The sequence below is a fragment of the Manis javanica genome, chromosome 4 (genome assembly GCF_040802235.1).
Source record: "Manis javanica isolate MJ-LG chromosome 4, MJ_LKY, whole genome shotgun sequence".
NCBI lineage: Eukaryota > Metazoa > Chordata > Mammalia > Pholidota > Manidae > Manis > Manis javanica.
The window spans coordinates 61,984,596-62,004,207 of record NC_133159.1 but is presented as its reverse complement, the minus strand read 5'-3'; the positions used below and the strand labels follow the sequence as shown (position 1 = coordinate 62,004,207).

Genomic DNA, 19,612 nt, shown 5'->3' with positions numbered 1-19,612 from the left:
AGTTGACAGTCTTAGACCACAGTCTGTTACTGCAGCATCTGAGCCTTCCACTGGTATTTGGGGAAGGGATTGCAAATGTCAGATGGCTCCTCTTTGCCCCTGTGGCTCTGGAAATATGGAAGTGAACTGATCAGGGGGAGCTCTTCCATCTGTATGCTTGAGTAACTGCAAGCAACACAAAACTATGAAGGGATAAGGTATTCAGATCCTGCTGGTAACGGCTACACCATCTCTCCTCATTTCCCCTACCTCATGTGCAAATAGAGGAAAATGTGAAACTCTTCGGCTTCCCTAATTTCTGTGCTTTGCCCTCAGAAGTTTTTTGTTCCTGCTTATCACGGGGAGAGTCTTGCTTGTGTCAAAAATTTCTGGTTCTTTCTGCCTAAAAAACAACAATGGATGATTTTTGAGCCTTGAGATTATTCCAGACCCTTCTTTTCATAATTAAAACAGAGAAAGTGATGATGGTTTTTTATTTTTTTGCAATAATTAGTCCTAGCAATCAGGAAAGATTTGTTTTTCTGGTTCCTGAAACTTCTCCTGAGGGTAATTCCCAAATTGTTCTCAAGACTGAGAACTGCAGATCTGTGTACTTTTACCACATTCTGGATTTTGAACATTTACCATTTTTAGTTCTCTTCCTCCATCACAGTGGAGGAAATACTGTGTAGGGAACAAATCATGGAAACAAGTGCAAGACAAGACAAACATAGTTTTGAAAGCTGGCTCCATTCTATACTAGCTTGGATTCATTTACTTTACCCACTTGAAAAATAAAGAAAAAAAATCCTTCTTTTCTGGAGCTATTCAGATAACTAATTGAAATAATACACTTAAAATCATCTAAAACAGTTCCTGCCACATAGTAGGTGTTCAATAAATGTTTTCTTTCTGTTTTTACTTAGCATTTGCCTTGCTTGTATTTGACTTAAAGGACTTGATTTCTCTTCTCATTTCATTTCAGGAGCAAATAAGACATTGCTACCTAAAGACTGGTAGATCTTGGCTCAAACTGCCTTAAGGTGTAAGCTTGACAGCTTGCTGTTTGCGAAGATGGGGGTTTTAGGGATGTTGAAGGTCATTTCCACAAGAGAAAAAAAACTCCACCCTTTTCATGCTCTCCTTTTGCAATACAGCATGTTGGCTGCAGGGTGATGTAATAGGAATAATGAACAATGGCATTATAACAATAGCTGCAATGGTATGCAGGAATTTATGGTACACCTTATGTTCTTTGCAATCCTTACAGCAACTCTGCAAGACAAATCTTATCTCCCTCCATCTTACAGATAATGAACTGGAGCTCAGATAGGTTACTGACTTGTCCAAGGTCACACAACTATTATAGAAGATTTGAGAGACTCTGAAGCCAATGCTGATTATTCAAGGGAGAGAAGGAAGGAATAAGGGAAGGCAGGAAGGAACAAACAAAATTAAAGAAAGACAGAGAGCAAGAGAGGAAAATCAGGTTCTCATGTCAGATGGATAGTCTAGCAGTAGCCTCTTTTCCTATCACTAGCACCCCTTGCTTCCTCTTTCCCAGGGAAATGTCAGCTATGGAAATAATTTAACCCACATAACCACTGTGTTGGAATAACTCTGTCTTGGTGCTGCTGTAATTTGGTTTACAATTATAGCTAATCGAACATCTTCAAAGTGAGCTCAGTGCTGCATGCACGTGGAAAAAAAATTAATGTGCTCAGCATGCAAAACTATGATCACATAAGTTCCTTTTTACCAGCAGAAAAAGAAAGCAATTAGTAAGCCATTTTTCAGCAAGGATAAAAAAAAGTGAGGGAAAAAAAGAAAAAGAACATGGTCTTGAGACAAGCTCTACGATGATCTCTGGGCCCCATTAAAGGTACAGTGATGAAAAGGGTTTGCGAGCTACAGGTTGGCATCTGTGAAAAGGTTTCCCTTCTCAGGAATCAAGACACAGTAGTCTCATTATTTGCAGCTACTTGACAAGACAAGAGCCAGAGGGAAGCAGCAAATAAGGAAATATGGTGTGGAGTGAGGAGGTGGCTAATTAAAGGAAACAAAGACAGGGAGCTTGACAAGGTTGTTCTAGGAAACCCCCCTCTAAAAGAGAGTATTTCATAAGCAGACAGTCCTTCCTCTGGATACGGCCTCCATTTACTGGGAACCTGGGAGGAAGCCTGGTTTACCCCAACACTGTCCCTATTATACACACATTCAGCATTACACCCACTGTCAATCCTTCTATCGAAACGAGTATGTATGTATGTGTATATATGTTTGAACCTTCTAAGGCATGTCTTTCAACTGAATTTGTAGCAGGATTAAGCTCCGAAGCCCAGGCTGAGCGCTGGCTCCGGAACAGAGGGAGTGCTGTGGAGACAGGTGCTCTGTTATCAGCCCCCTTTGCTTCTCTTCTGTCTTTGCTGGAAAGCCTCATGCCTGTGCGGCCACTTCAGGCTCCCTGCTCCTGCTTCTTAGAAAGCCCCTTGGCAACTTGCTTGGTGGGATAGAGTACTTGTGACTCCAGAATAATTAGGTGGAGAGATGAAAAGGCTGGGCACAAAAAGGGTGAATCTAATGGGCAGTTACTAGGGTTTTAACTTCTATCCCTGAACTCACATTGGTCTAGTTAGCCAAAGCTCTTCAAAGCATGTGGGGACTTTTGAATTTGCAAATACAGGTCATAACAAAAGGCTCTGAGGGGTTTTAGAGGTGGGTTGCCAATCTATAGAAATTGTCCTCAAGAAGTATAATTTCTAATTGGTCGGGGAGAGGGGAGGACAGAGATGTTGGCTACAAACACTGAAGGAACAATCGGCACTTCTCTGCAGTTCTATTTGTATCCCCGTCCGTGTTACTCAGGAGAAAGAGAAAGCAGGTTGGTCCACATGTGGGCCCTATAGTCCTTTCATTGCTCTCCAGGCCCCTAGCTGTCCTCCTAGGATTTAGAGTGGAGATTCTCAACCTGGGGCAATCCTGTGCCCCAGGGTGCATTTAGAAATGTCTGGAGACATTTTTTTATAGTCATGACTTAGGGGAGCTATTACTGGTATCTGGGTGGGTAGAAGCCAGGAAGCTAGTAAACATCCCACAGTGCATAGGACCACCTCCGAAAAAACTACCACCCTTCTAAAATGTCAGTAGTGCTGAGATTTGGAAACCTTGATTTAGAGGATACCCCTCTTCCCTTATAATTTCATTTAGTAGGTTAAAAGCTGTAATTATCACACTGAATTTTCACAGTTTTCTGCCTTTGTTTTCCCAGTCTGTCAGTCAATGGCAATGCTGTTTTGTTTTGGTGGACTCATTCCTGTCTTCCTGGTTAGATGAGCATGGAGGGCAGATTTCTCATTTTTTGAAGGTAGCAGGTACCTCTGATATCCTCCCAGCACATCGTGCTGGGCTCTGGTATGAATGGCAGACCTGCGTCCATGGCCTGGGTTCATAACTGTGCAATGGCATTTATGACATCTGACAGCAGTGGGTTGTCCAAGGGGAGCATAGAGCACTTGGTATGATGTAGAAAGGAGGCTAAATAATTAAGTGCTATATTTTTACAAGCTTCTTGATCAGAAGGCTATGATTAAATCTTTTTATCAATAAGTTTGAAAAAAGGTGGACATCTCAGTGGAATGAAGTACACTTGTTGGAATGAAATACACATCTGAATCAATTTCGTGCACCACCAAAGAATCTTTAATCACAGAGCTGGACACTAGAAGTAACATAATGAGATAAGAAAATGAACGATATTCTAAGAAATCAAACCCATGGCTCTCAAACACAAGTCTACATAATTCGGTCAAGGAAAACATAATAATTGCTAAGTGCCCACCATGGACTTAGGCCACTTCTCCAAGTCAGTAAAAATCTGTTATTTCATTTAAAAAATTAAAACCAATTCTTCAAATATATTCTGTCTTGGTTCTTTTGCATTTCATTTCTTAGCCACAAATCCAAAGTCTGACTTGGGAGGGAATTAAATAGGAACAGGATAAACAAGCCAATTTAAGGGAACCTTACAGGGTAAAATATTATAATTGGAAGCAAGCCTGCCATGGCTGGAATTGTTGCTGTCAGTGTGAGGGAAAATGCTCCTTAGATATATATGGAATGCTGTCAGCTGCTGTCCTCAAAGCTGCCACTATTCCGGCAAGAATGAAAATGCATCGGGCTCATGGGATCAGACACATAGCCTGCAACAGAAAAGAAGTTCAGCTGTTACTTATTGGCTTCCCAGCCCATCTCTCCATTTTGCTTAACCAGTCTCATCCAGTGCAACATGCTAGGCAGCTTCTCCAGCCTCATGTGAAAAAGAGTTGCTGGCAAGGAGTTGTAAAACAAAAGGAAAATTTTAAACAAAAACAGAGAGCGGAGGCCAGAGGAACATAAATGATGGATGTCTGATTTGGACCCAAGCTAGCCAGGTGACATTTTGAGTTTGGGGTAAAGAAGAGTACAGTTTGGAAAGGGGGTATATCATGACAGCTAAAAGCACAAGCTTTCATGACAAGCAAATCTGGGTTTAAATCCTAGCTCCACCTCTTACTGGTTCTGTGACTTTTGCTGGCTTAACCTTTCTAAGCCTCAGTGTGTTCACCTGTAAACAGGAGAAATAATAGTACTTACTCATAAGGTTGGTGATGCATGCCAGACAATTAGAACAGTGTCTGACACAACACATGCTAAACAGATGAAGGCTAGAAAAGGAAGGTGGAGAAAGCAATAGAGGGAAGGAAAGGGCCATTATCTATGGCAGCTCAGCTCTGGCTGTTTTTTCTTCTCCCTGAGAGCCCAATATTTAAATGTGTATGAATGCTTAGGTCTAAATACCAGTGGCATTTGATGCTCATTGAAGCAATAGCCCTGGTGTGTCTGGAGAATGGAGTAGGTGGCTCAGGATCATGAACAGGGAAGCAGTCACCTTTCTTTTTCTAGTAAGGAATCCATTCATTGAGTGGGTGAATACGGACATAGCACTTGTCAATAGCTATTGCTGCGTTTGCTCCCCCTCGATGGCTGAGTTTTCAGAACCAACTCAGCCATCTATATTTTCATCAAGACATCTAGTGATATGCACTTGGAGAGGTGTATTTATTTTCATAAGACAGGTCTCTGTCAAAATCTCTTAGGCAGCATATGAACTTTCCTAAGAGGAAAAACCACCACTGTTCTGCTAGATAGCTCCTCTCTCACTCACCTCTTGGGGGGCTGTCCCTGGTCCCACGTGAGGAAGGTTGTGGTAGGGGGAGGATGAGATGAGGGAAAGCAGGATACACATCACCAAATCCTAATTCTGGGTGAACTAAAACAGAACTTACAACCAACAGTAAGAATATTTCCTTTTGTTCAGCTTCACGTTGGGACTTCATTCCAGGCATAGACAGATGCTTTAATAAGCTCATAATCTTTTTATTTCTACCATCAACCTTCTAATGCAGCACATGTGCTTTTATTGGCCTGTGATGCTCCACGGCTCTCTTCCTGCAGGACTCCAATGGGAACCCAACTGTGAGTGCACTCCCTCTAGTGTGGGCAGGCTCTCCCTTGGGGTGCATAGCAAAATCAGCAGGGCACAGATGCAGACATTTATTATTGCTGCCACCACTGTCAGAGCTTAGGGACAGGTATGTTGCACTTGTGGAGCCATTTGGCTTAAGAGGCACCCAAGTGAAATGTGACCATAGGCTTTGGGAAAAGCCTGAACCATGTCTGCATGTTTTGTTGCTTCAGGGTGAAAGGTCTCAAGTACAGAGAAAATAGCTATGCACTTAATTTTATCTTCATTCTCTAGCCCTGCTCTTCAGGGGGAATAAAAGAAACAGTCCATAAAGTTGCTGCTACACCACAATTGGTTTATGAAATGGAAATGCAGGGCAATTAAAGAGTTCTTTCTGCTATGATGTTATGTTCCTAGTGGGAGACATTAATTATATCTTCTTTGTCTATTGGGGCACTCACTTCAGCCAACCACTTTGATGTTTTCTTCCACTCCTGGTCTAGATAGGCACTGGAAAACCCAACTTTTTATTTTGGCACCACTTTTGTCTTACTTCTACATCTTGAGGAATTCTGCTCAAAGTCTTATTCCTTTAGGAAACAGATCGTTAAGTTAAAGGAATCCTTCGTCTTGAAACTCCACCATGAAAGGAGAGACTTCTGGTCAAAGCACACATTTCAAAGAGTGCCCTATATTTTGTGGTTATACAGTCACATCAGTAAAGGTTTGAAAAAACAATATTATATCTATAAAAAATGTGATGATGTGACACTTAGAGAACATTTTCCCCTGTTACTGAACTGGCCAATTATGTTGTAAAGCTGATGGTAAAAGCACTCGGTTGCATTCCAGGCACGTACTAGGAGTCAGAAGCACAAAGTTCCCTTTCTTTAATGTTCTCAAGTAGTTTGTCTGTGTCTATCCAGAGCGATGTTTCTTTCTTGACTTCTTTAAGGCTTCTTATTGCCTGAGGTGGTGATGCTCTGCAGATGAAGTCCACCGGTAAGGGTCCCGTAGCTGGCGTCTCCAGGGTCTCTTGCCATCTAAATCAGAGAACTGGGAACACATCGTCCAGTCCGTTCTTCCCCAAACCCAGTTCTTATAATAAACTTGATCTCTTTAACTGGCAAACATTTTTTCAGTCCTACATATTGTTAGAGGAAGTTCCTATGAATAAACGAGCTCATTGGAGTAAAAGTCCAACTAAATACAAAGCCTCTCAGGCTTAGAGGCTGAAGAAAGGACATCCACAGGCCTAGAACATCAGTATGGCCAATGATGATAAGGGTGATTACCCATCCTCTGGCTACCTGCATAGAACTGTGTTAACTATTTCAAAGAACTTTATTAATTCTTTCTGAAGTAGTGCTGTGCAAAAGGGATCCCAAAAGATACACTTCACCTGTTGTCCAGCTTTTTGAGGGAGTGGTTGGTTCTACATTTTACTGTTGGTTACCTGCTAAAGAGGAAGCAATCTCCTAGCATGCAGAGTAATTGTGGAAACCCATCTCTTGTTTCTCCTCCCTCTCTACATGCCCATGATGTGGGGCTTAGAGCCTGAGGACCGGTAAGGCGGCAACAAGGTGTTTGGAATGTCATGAGATACAGGAGATTGTTTTCATAAATTTATACTTTTTTCCATGTGTGCAAACACTCCCATATACTTGCACATACACTGACAGACTTATGCACACACACACACACACACACACACACCCCATTAAACTCAAAGTAAATGTAGAGTTATGCAAGATTTACAAGATCAAAGTTTGCACTTTTATAATACTGCAAAGCATCTTTTATTTCTAGTTATTACAAAATAGAACCTTTTGTCCCTTTTTATCAAATAGATTTACCTTCCTAGGGTTAGTTTTCTTAATCAATCTGAGGCATCTGTATACTTACCAAATTTGTCAACAGGTGAGAACTGAAGACTTCTCTTCATCTCCTCCAAAGACAGGCCTTGAGAGGTACATTGTCCAGCACTGAAAAATTCCACAAGACACATGATTTCACGCTGTGAAAACCATGGTACTGGCTTGCTAATGACATTTTTATAAAACAATTTATTTACTCAGCATAGATTTCCAAGAACTGGCAAAGTGATATAATGACTAGTTGGAAAAGAGTTTAGAATTATTTGGAGTAAGTCACATCTAGATGTGAACCTCAGCTCTTTCAGGTAGGCTATAATTCCTAGCTGTGTAACCTTAGGCATGTCACACCTTCTGAGCCTCAGTTTCTGTATCTATAAAATGGGAAAAGTGCATAAATAAATTTGCAGTTTATTTTGATGAATAAATATAGCAAAAAGGAGTGTTGAATCTAAAATTTGGGTTAATACTCTTGCAAGCCTTAAAAGGAATTAATAATCAGGATATTATTATTTTAGTAAAAATTTAAATGAAACATATCCCAAGAGCTATGGTTATTATTATAATGACAATTATGAGAGTGATAATAATACTTAATGCATGATTCCTATGTATTAAGCATTTACATATATCATCTCATTTAATCCTTGTCACTATCTAATCACTACCAAATCATTTCTCTTATTTTACAGATTAGATTACTGAGGCGGGGACAATCAAGTAACTTGTTACACATGTTTGGTAAGTGGCTTATCTAGTATTCAAACCCAAGCCTTTTAGATTCCAAAGCCTTTGTGCTTGTCCACTATTCACATGGGAATTTCTGCCTAATTTCTGGCCTTTATCAATCCTCTTCTTCCTCCAATTCCTCCTACTGTTTTACCATTTTGGTTGACAGGGTTAGGTCCTCTTCAGGCTCAAAAACTGAAGTTATCAAAACCCTCACTTGAATGTCTAATCTCATATGTCAGTCAGTTGCCAGTCTGTAGTCTCTCTTGTGTCCAGCGCTCTCATGCATACTTTAGCATCCTCAAGGAGGCTACTCTAGTTACCCGCAGAACTGGCCTCACTGTGTCTACAGCAGAACTCTTAATTTCTCCTGTCTCCAAGCCAGTTCTCTCGTCCCAACTACTGGCACCCCATTATGTTACTTACACCATAATTCTTGGAGTCATCCTTGGTACCTGTCACATGTCTCACTTAATTCAAATCTTTTCAGCTTTGCCTCCAACATGTGACCCTAATCCATTCCTCTCTCTCCTCCTTCAAGGTCTACACCAAGTAATCTCTTTCTTGTCTGGACCTCTGCTATTTGCCTCCTAACTCAGTCTTTCTGCTTTCACTCCTGTCTCCTTACAGTCCATTCCCATGTATTATCCCGAGTGATCGTTTCAAATATAAAGTAGGGGAGGCCATTCACCTACTTAAAACCTTCCAATGGCTTTCCAGTTTATTTAGAAGAAATGCAAAAGCATTACCCTCACCTATAAGGCACTGGTCCTGCTCCTGCCTAGCTCTCCAAACTCAACTCTACCTGTATCTCCATCTTCCACTGAACACTTCTTTTTGGCATTCTTTCTTTCCCTTGAACCCTGACAGCTCTTTCCTGATCCAGAGCTTTTGCATTTGTTTACTCTGCTTGGAATGCTCTTCTTAAGGAACCATTTGTTGAACCCTTGTCCTGCTGTCATGGACAACCAGCTCCTGTCATTGAGGTCTCAGTTGGTATGTCATCTCCCCAAGAGGCTTCCCTGACCACCATCCCAAAGTGGCCATTTCCCTGCCTCTGGTCACTTTCTATCACATCACAGCACCTCTTTCTTTCAGAAAAATATAAAACTATTTTGCATATTTACTCATTTTCTTCTATTTATATTCTTTCACACAATGAGGTTGGAAGCCTTGTCTATATTGTCTCCCTTATTTCCTGTTACATATTCAGCATGCAGAACAGTGCCTGGTACATAAGACAAGCTAAAAAAACAGGATTTGAACAGTTTCTTTAATGTATTGATTACTAAATGATGTCCTTTTCTTCAGTCATTCAATCCTCCCCTCCATAAGGTTTTCCTGTGACAAAAACCCAGGGCACCCCTACTCCCCACTGCAGTCCCTCAGGCTGGTATGCCAAGCCCATGCCATCCAACCCTACCTGTGTTCTGTATCTTGTATTCTACAATTTCCTCAATCCTTTTTTTCCCCAAGTTTGAGCCGAACTCCTAGACTTTGGGCTTTCATAACATTCCTGAATTTTCCCTTTTCCAGGGTTGTGGCTAAGCTGCTTCCGCTACTTGAATCTGCTTGTTGACACCTTATTTACCCCATACAGGAAGCAGTATGGTCTTATGGTTAAGAATGAGCATGCTGGTGCCAGACTCCTTGAATTTGATTCCTGACTCCATCACTTATTAGCTTTATGACCTCGGGTAATTATTTAACTGATCTATGCCTCAGTTTATGCAACTATAAAATGGGAATTATAATAAGACTGAACTTATAAGGTTAGCTTGAACATTGAGAGAATTAATAAGTTTAAAGTACTTTGAACAGTTGTGGCATTCAGGAAGCACTCAATAAATGTTACTCACTTTTATTATATGTCGAGGTCCATCTCAAAGACAGCATTTCCTCAAAGTCCTCTCAAAAATCCCCAGTCAGAATTCTGTGCCCCTCTAGTACTTTGTACTCCTGCCACAGTGCTTACCAGAGTCTGCCTTGGTGCAGAACAATCTGCATGTGTACCCCAGTGAACCCCACTAGACAGAATACTCCTGGAGGTTGGAGGTCCTGGCTAACATCTTTGGATCTCCCACAGGACTTAGCAGGTACTTTGTAAATAGTTAAAATAATGTAAGTGTGTTAAATAAAGTGAAGTTATTACAAAACGCTCATTTGGAGAAGTTAGACTTTTCTAAACACTAACGTGAGTTCACTCTGATTTATTCACTTAGCTGCCTTAAAAATGAGGCATGTTTGGCTTCACTTAATTAAGCTATCAAGTGATGCTGTTTCTTAGAGGAAAGCAGTGATTCAAAAGAGGAAAAAAAAAGTATTGACTTAAAGTGGGACGTGATGTGATCTCGATCAACATTAAATGGCAAAGCAGTCAGTTCTGGGCAACAGAATGTCATTCAAGACATTTTGCAAAATAAAATCCACCCTACTGATACCTGTAGCTATTCAGCACTCTGGCTCCTTTTAGGAAATGCGCTATATGCTGTAGTCTTGGCAACAACAAGATAATAGGGAATAAATATTTTATCATTGAAAAGGCTCTCTGGTTTCCTCTGAATAAAAGACCATCTCCAAGCTGTCTTATTTATTCAGTTCCTGAATGCAGTCCATGCCAGGGGACTTAACCTTTGTGCCCAAGAGACACTACAGAGGCGGGCTCTAGAAGCTCCTCTAGGGTGACAGACAGATGGATGCCGAGCACGCCCAAGTCAAACAAAGCAGAAGAAACCAGACCCTGAGCAATGGAGCTGGTTGTCCTCGGCCTGTGGGCATCCAGACTTCAGCAGGAGTTTTACTGAAGCCAGAGTTTATGAGACACACCAGGACCTCTGATGAAGTTGTGGTCAGTGAAAATAGGTATTTCCAGTGATGCAGCTCCCCCATGAACTCAATGAATGTAAATGTGAACTAATGGCAGGTAAGGGAAGCATTCAATTCTGTAGTTTTTATGTAGTACTGGTCAACTAGGGGCCTCCTTTATGCTAAAAAGGATGGTATATATGGTATATATCATATATAGACATATATATGAATGATATGTAACATATGGGTAATTTCATGTATACTTTTTATAAGAATGTCACAAAATTTTCTCTTTTGAAGAGCATAATACAGTCTTTAGGTTAGATAAAACATTGTATTGATAGGTCTTATTTTAGTGCTAAAAGTGTTTCAGTCATTTTATGCTGTTCATTATACCTCTGTGATAAGTATGTAAAGATAAACATAATCAGCTATTGTCTCTTATAAAGGTGTACTAGGGAATAAATAATTTATCTAGAATGAAGACTGGAACCAAAATTCAAAAAAATATTTCTTTGTTCTCAATCCATGCTTCATGGGTACAGACTACCTAGTAGAGTGTCTATTAATGAGGCTAGTTCACACCCAAATCCACAATATGTACTTTGTATTTTTGTGTATGCATGCCATACAGGCAATGGCTTGTCAGCACAAACTAGCATGTCCCATGGTCTCTGAATTGCCTTAAGCACCCTGAACAGGCTGAGTGTTCTGATCAGAAAGATGAGGCTCTGAGGGCTGAAAGGAGGGCAGAGATAATGACACTCATGACAAGCATACCGAGCAAAACACACTATCCACTGACAAGTAAATCAATACATATGTAATATTACAGAAAAGCCATGAAGAATGGGAAAAGTGCTAGAAGATAGAATATACCCAAATGTAGCATCAGTACTTCAAAGCAGGGGTAAAGCAGGGTCTACAAACTAAACTAGTGAGTTAATGTACATTCTAGACCAAACTCCAGAAAGGAATATTAAAACAAAGTTTTTCTATAGACTTAAAAAAAAGTGCTGATTACTACTGGAAGCTACCATGGAGTCAAAAAGAAAAAAATCATGCTAGATTTGTTGTATTTCTTTTTGGTGAGGATAAATTTAAATGGGAAATCAGTGGGCTAGAACATACACTTGAATTCCCACAGATACTGGACAGAGTTTCTCCCGACTGCTTTGAAGTGACAAGGGGGAACTATGCCAGATGACAAATGGTTAGACTGGATTATCACTACTGAATATCCAGAACTGTATGTAGACTTCAGGTAGGTGACATATCCCAGAAGGTTAAGTTGAGCCTTAGACACTGGGAAGACTTAGAACAAAATAACTCATTTCCTGAAGTTAGAATTGAGTGGGACTAGACTGAGTTGTCCCAGAAGGGGGTACTTCCCCATCTGGAGGTGTTCAAGCTGCTGCTGGAGACCCTACTGGTCCTGGGTCCATAGAGATCCAAGAGTCCACCTGGAGGTCACCTGGTGTGACATCCCAGCTCTGCCATTTCTCACAATCTGTGATTCTTTAGAAGGTATTCATGAACTATGGAGATTTTATGAAACCAGCTTTGATGTGTTGGAAAGGCAGAGTGAGATTCCACAGTTCCTACTTAAGCAGAAGATTTTTATCTTCCTTATCTGAAGTGACTGACATTTGGCCACGGCTGAAAGCCTGCTATTCATCTACATGCCCTACCATACCTGGCTTCTCATTACTTCTGCTACTCAAGGAGGTATTCATAGCTTTTTGTTTATATACATTTCCTTTGAAACAGTAACTGAACCATGCTATTTGCCTGAAGGAGTCATCTTCTTTAGAGCTCTGTTTCAAAGGGAGAACCACACTGCCATCTAAGATAAAGAGAAGTTTGGAGAAGTCACTTTCACATTAACCCATCATTAAGGATTTGAATGACAGCCTTGGAAGGCTGGTACTAGAAGATCTAGAGCTGTTGCACAAAGGTTTTTATGCAAGATATATTTATAGAAAATTTATGTGCAATGCCTGAGGGGTGGGGGCGAAACCCTAAAACACTATGCCATCTCTTAATCCAGAAAAGAATATTATTAAACACGATCCAAGAGAAAATAAGGAAAGCACTGTCTGAAGAGACTCCGGGAAATTCTGGTGCCATCTCTCCAGAGTGGAGGGAGCAGGCAGTGCCAGAATGAGTTCAAATGGCCCCATTTACAGTCTCAAAAGCAGCCAGTATTGTGGCTTCCAAACTACAGCCTGCCAAATGCTTTTAGTATTGGAGCAATGAATCATGGTTTTGGCTGTGGGATTTCATGAATTCTCAGAATATTTGCAAGTGCTGTAATTGCTTCTGACTTTACTACATTCCCAAGAAAACTTCAGGTGGGCTTACAGTCCATTCAGAAGAAACCATTTTTAGCACATTCTTCTGAGCATGGCTTTTGCAGAGCCAGGGTATTTGATTTGATGAATCACAGCAAATGTATATACAATCCACATGGCTTGAAAGCAAGGGTGAAATTAAAACAAATAAAATTAAAGAGACCTAGAACATTAACTTCTACTATAACGATATAACAATAATTTCTTCTATTTGAGAGGGCTTCATAGCTTGCACATACTTTTCTATTTATTAGTTTATAGCATTTTTACCAAACCTCCATGAGGTATCTGGGAAGACTTTAATTTTACTTCCATTCTGTTCTATTTTACCACCATTCTAGGTGAAAAGTCAGACTCAGAGAATTCGAATAACCTGTATAAACTCACAGAGCTATCAAGAGGCAGAACTAGAACAAAAGGTCTTCAGATGTCTAGTCCATGCTTTCTTCTGAAACACACTACCCTTAATGGCAGCACATGTCTGCCTGTTGGTCTGCTACAATTTGGGGACCTCACTGACTTAGTCATGAATTACAGAGCTTTGGACCCTTTGTATATAAACTGAACACGAAATTCCTCATGGAGAAAATATCCCTTATTATCAAAGAGAAACCAGAATCAGCTTTCTCATGTCTTGCTTTGTGAGATCTCTTAAAAAAATCATACTCTCCCCTGTCTACCAATGCCTTGCCTGTCCCTGGGCAGTGATACCAGAACTTGAGACAAGAGACCGAAATCTTCTAAATGAGATGTTTATGACTCCCCCAATTCTCTGACCTTGTGAAAGGTTTTCTAAGCTGCAGGCATGGATTCATCTTCCTATACATGTTCCTGTTATGTTGAACAGAAAACCATTAGGTTACTACTGTGATTAAAGACTTCAGGTGAGAATTTCTTCCATTCAAGTTGGTCCAATTAGTTTTTATGTAGCTAGAAATGCCCCCAGGCTATCTGTATCCTGGAAGCGTTAGCTATTTGGACTTTGCATAAGGCAACATCATCCAAGGCCTCACAGATTTGCAAATATGCTTTGTGGTTTGTTGGATCTTTTTGCCATCTGTCCTAAAGATGTTACGTATGTAAGAATATTATTAGCACAAGGATCAAGGCCATATTCACCCTTATCCCCTTCCTCAAGAGGAAAATATCCAAGAGTCATTTCTTTTACTCAAAAGGAAGCACATACAAGCAACGCTTAATGGAATTTCAGTTCTTTGACACAAATCCAAGGGGCTACTACAATTAAAAAGTGGAGAAACAGCCTGCTGAGATCCCTAATAAAGGTGTTTACACAAGGAAAATAAATGTCTTGCCATAGAAAATGCTACTAGAGTCATCTGGCTGTTCCTTTGGCATTTAACAGAAAACAAATAGATCTATTTAAAATAGGTCTGTCAGAAGGGACAAATGCCTTTGTACTCTTTGCAATGTCTTTCTATGCAGGCCACCTTTTCTATGGCCAAAGGAGAAAGACCACATTTCTCTTAGAAATGGAGATCACTGTTGGCCTAACTTTGAAGTAGTTCAGTCAGACTTTTAAGAATAAGTGTTCGTTAATTTATCAGGTAAGTTCAACATATTTATTTATTCATGATTTCATCCTGGCAGTTTTCAGAACATTATTTTGTCTTTGTCAATATTCCCTACTTGATAATGTCCTGAATTAAAACAAATTTATTACTACCATTACAATGAATGGGCAATGGCTGAAGTATTTAATGGGGCCAGAGGTCACTGCAAAATATCTTTTTCAGGAAAATCAAACCCATCAGCTTTCTTTCAATGGCAAACGTCGCCAGGCAATAAAGGGACTGGAAAACTTGGCAGTGGGTTATGGCTCTATTTGAGACATTAGGCAAATTTCCAAGGTCCTAGCTCCCCCATTTTTAAAGGAAAAAGCAATTAGGCAAAGAATTATGAATAAGGAAAAATGCAGTTAGAACTGAAAGTGTGTATTAATTCCTTGATGGCTCATAAATTATTAATGTGCTCAACAGTAAGCTGAGCCCACCTCCACCTCTCAATTTACCTGTACTTAAACAAGTGAGAATGAGTCAATTGTACATTCCAGGAGGAGGTGGACTTTGCAGGCCTTGACTGCTAAAACTGAGGACCATCCTTTAAATAAAGCAAAAACTTTCTCATCCTTCACCTTCTACACACACTGTCATCCAAAAAAAAGGAAGGCATTTAAAATTTTAGAACTATGAGATCCTGGAGCCTGACAGTCATGAAACCCATTCCTCACTCTTTCATTTTCCCACCTTCCATTTTACTGAGAAGGAAATGGAAGGCTTGTGAAGTGAAATAACTTACCCAAGTTCATACATCAAGGTTATAGTGAAGTCAGGAACATAAACTTCTAGTCTTTGATGGTTTTATTCTTATTTTTAAGGAGAAAAGGGAAATTAAAATTTGTTGCATACTTGCTGAGTGCCAGGGACTCTACTAGATGCCTTACAAACCTTGTTATATTTGATTCACCTAATAACCTATTTTATATGTGAGGAGTCCAAAGCTCAGAGGGTCTAAGTCTTATCCAGGACCACACAAGTAAATATTCAACTCTCCTGCTTTTCCCATTTAACCCTATTGGTTCTAGAAATTATTCTTAATTTTACTTGTAATCTTGTCTATCTTCCCTTCCCCAGGGTTATTTATCAAACATAATGCCAGGTGCTGTGCTAAGACACAGAGTATGGACATGGACTCTATCCTCTGGGGTGAATAGAAATGCAGACATGTACAAATAAATCTCAATGCCCAGGAACATGGTGCATGCTCCAAAGGGTACCCTCCCTACACAGAGGAAATGAAGGACAAGCACATTCCTAAGTGGAAGGGCATTCTGGGAATAGTATATGTTCAAAATCCTAGGAAATCAAATGGCCAAAGTGAGCATATATATTTTTTAACTTTTCATTTTGAAACAATCTCAAAATAAGTAAAGTTTGCAATAATGGTGCAATTTGTTTCTCCTGAACCATTTGAGAGTAAATTGGCAATCTGATGCCCTCTTCCAAATATTTTAGTGTACTCCTAAAAAAAGAGACATTTTCCTCCATACCCACAATAAAACCATTTGATTTCATCATCCACTCTCAGACTCCATTCAAGTTTCACCAGTTATATCAGTAATGATCTTTACAGCAAAAGGATTCAATTCAGAATCACACACTGAATTTAATTGTTATGATTCCTTAATCTGCTTCTATCTGGAACAGTTTCTCAGTCTCTACATGAATTTCATGACCTTGGCATTTTTTGACAGGCCAGTTATGTTGCAGAATGTTCTTCAATTTAATTTCATCTGGGGCTGTCTAATGAGTAAATTAAAATTATGCATCTTTGGTGAGAAGTGTCACAGAAGTGATGCTATGTTCTTTTCATTGCATGCCATCACATTTTCATTTGTCTATTATTGTGTTGTTAATTTTGATTACTTGATTAAGGTGGTGTCTGACAGTGCTCTCCAATAAAAATGATATTTTTTCCCTTTATAGTTAATAAGTATGTTGTGGGGAGGTACTTTGAGACTATGAATATCTCAACCAAATTTCAGTATCTTCATTCATTTACATCTGTATGGGTTTAAAGTTACTGTTTTATTCAATGGATTATGACGCTACTGCCGTTATTGATTTTGATGCTCAAATGATCTCATAGTTGGCAAGCGGGAGCCTCTCCTTCAAGCTGTCCCTTTGACATATACACTTCTTTATTTGTGCACCTCTTTACTTTCTGGCACCAGATGTTCCAGGTTTATTTTGCACGTTCCTTGTCTCAGCCTTGAAATCTGCCATTTCTACAAGTACCCTGTTTCTTTTTAGTGGAGAAGAGTATTTGGAAATCAAGACAGAAGCTTCTTGGTATGCTCCTTACCTTTGAAGAGTTGCTCATCCCAAGCCCTCTCACTGAGCAGGCAAAGCTAGTGTGTGTGTGTGTGTACACATTTAGACCTCTCCCCTGCCCTCAGATCATAAATATATACCATATCCATATCTCCAGTTCTGATGCAGTATCAGAGGGCCCATTCTACTTCTCTCTCTTGCCCTGGGTATGACACTTGCCTCTGATAGTGAGAAACCTGGTTCCTGTTACCCTGAACACAGTACCTTATTTGATCAGTGTCATTGAATGTAAAAATCTCTGGTTGCTGTTATACTCCGACCCCTCCACACACACACAGACAGGCTCCTTTACCCAACTTGTGCTCCAATGTGCCAAACTCACTGTTGCCTGGAGTGGCTGCCCTCCTTACCCTCTAGTGTTCTGACACCCTGCTTGGGGCTACTCCCTGCCTGCCTGCCCCAGCTGGGGCCCTTCTCACCTACCTTGGGTACCAACGCTCAGCAGCAAGCTGTGCCCTGTGTGCTGCCCTCCTCACTGTGTTAAGGTTCCAGTCACTTTCCCTGGTCTGCCTGCTTACACTTGCACCCTCGGCACCATCCTCATGCTCCAACTTCCCTGTGCCGGGCCCCTTCTGTGCAGACTTCCTTCTCAGTCTGCATGGCACCACAGCGGCGGCGCCACCATCTCCCGCATGCACAACCTTTTCACTGTGCTCAGGCTCTGACACCCTCTGTGGGATGCACCACTGCACCACTGCACCACCACTTCCTCTCGCAGACGCCCTCCCTCACAGGCTTGGCCCCCCGACCTCCCAGCCAGCGGCTTCCGCACCCCCTGCAGAAACCCTTCCCTCCTCTCGTTCTGGCTCTAACACCGCGCCAGGCAGCTGCCACCCACCACTCAGCCTCCGCAGGACGTTCTCCACGCCCAGCTTGGACTCGGACGTCCTGTTCCCACAGCCTATGAGGAAGTGAGCCTTGCTCCGATGTGTATAATGGCTTTTGGACTAAACCATTCAGGAAAGGAAGAAAGAGGCAGAGTAACAAGGATGAACTCTTAAAATGTTAATCAGATCATGACAAGTCCCTGCTCAAGGTACCTCAGTGACTGCGCAAGACAGGAACAACACCCTAACGCCCCGTCCCGGCGGATGAGGCCGTTGCCGTCTGGCCTCTGCTCTCCGACCTGAGTTCATCCTGCACCAGTCTCCCCTTGCTCTTGCCCTCTGCTGCCCAGGCCTTTTACTTCTTTGCTCCTGCCTTGTGAACTCTGCACAGGCTTTTTAGCTCTGCTGAATTCTGTATCCCACGGTCTTCCTTGTTTCTACCATTCTAATGATGCCATGGAAACTAGCCTTCCAGTCATGCTTTATCCCATCAAGCTGTTTTCATTTTCTGCATAACACTTATCATCATCTCAGTTTTCTTGTATATTTATTCTTTGTCACCTGTACAGACAGATATGTTACTGCTTATATGCCTTGACCTGCTTGGGAAATCACCTTCAGAGGTTTTGAACATGCTCTTAGTTTCCTGTGTCTCTCTTTGTCCCGAAAAGGGGTTGGGAGAGAGCTAATGCTCCTTCCCACCCACCCAAGTGGCTCTCAGTGAGGAACAAGAGTTGGTGAATAAATATGCTAGCTTCCTTGCTCCTCACTGGGAACATTCTGAGGCGTGTTTATAGCTTCAGAGGTTGCAAGATGGTATTGGGCCTCAGTTGCCCATAGCAGTGAATTACTTATTAAAATACTCCTTATTTAATTTCCTTTCTTCTCTTTCTTTCACGGTGCTTCTTGAGCCCATGTCCCAGATAAGCAATTTATAATCAAATTCTTGTTTCATGGTCTGTTTTTGGAGGAACCCAAATTCAGACGCCCTGCCTCCTCCAGCTAGAATGTAAGTTTCCAGGGACAGCAGGTACTCATCTCTTGTGCACTAATGTGTCTTGATCCCAAGTACCTTATACTGACTGCCATGTACAAAGGACTCAAGAAATATGGTAAAGGAAAAATTGAACAAATGAATGGTGATTCCTCCCTTGCAAATTTATTCATGTTTATCTTTGTTTGTTTACCTGTTTCATTGGTCAATCTCCTTCCATCTGAGCCATGCTCGAGGACAAGCTGCATTCCCCTGACTGTTACATGCATTAGAGCAGTGACCTCTGCAAAAGATTCCCTATTCCTACTCCTGATGCAGCTCCAGCCCATTTCACCCTTCACATGGTTGCCAGAGAAATCTGAGACTGATTCTCTCTTATGGCACTTCTCATCCACTCATTGGTTCTTCTTCAGACATAAAGGTGAAATGCAGCATAGTGAGGTGGGGGGGTCCATGTTCAAATTTCATTTCTCCTGGGATGCAGCGGGTGATGACCATACAGAAAGGAAGAAGGAACAACAGTGGCCTGAGTGCTGCCACACCTTTGCTCACATCACTGGCACAGAACTTGCCTCATATATTGCATAGTCATCTGATCCCCAACTAGACTGCGGATTCTTCACAGGGAAGGAC

General features: G+C 41.1%; 1 protein-coding gene across 2 annotated transcripts in view; it reads right to left on the bottom strand.

Moving 5' to 3' along the window:
• Positions 1-3,661: 3,661 nt before the first annotated feature.
• TNNI3K (TNNI3 interacting kinase) overlaps positions 3,662-19,612 on the bottom strand; it is a 313,877-nt gene continuing 297,926 nt past the window's right edge. For both annotated transcript variants that reach the window (XM_073234130.1, XM_073234131.1), the window contains 2 exons: positions 7,388-7,467; positions 3,662-4,178 (listed from right to left, as the gene is read on the bottom strand). In XM_073234130.1, coding sequence (XP_073090231.1) covers positions 4,102-4,178; positions 7,388-7,467 — 157 coding nt within the window. In that variant the 3' untranslated portion in view covers positions 3,662-4,101. The remainder of the gene's footprint in view (positions 4,179-7,387; positions 7,468-19,612) is intronic.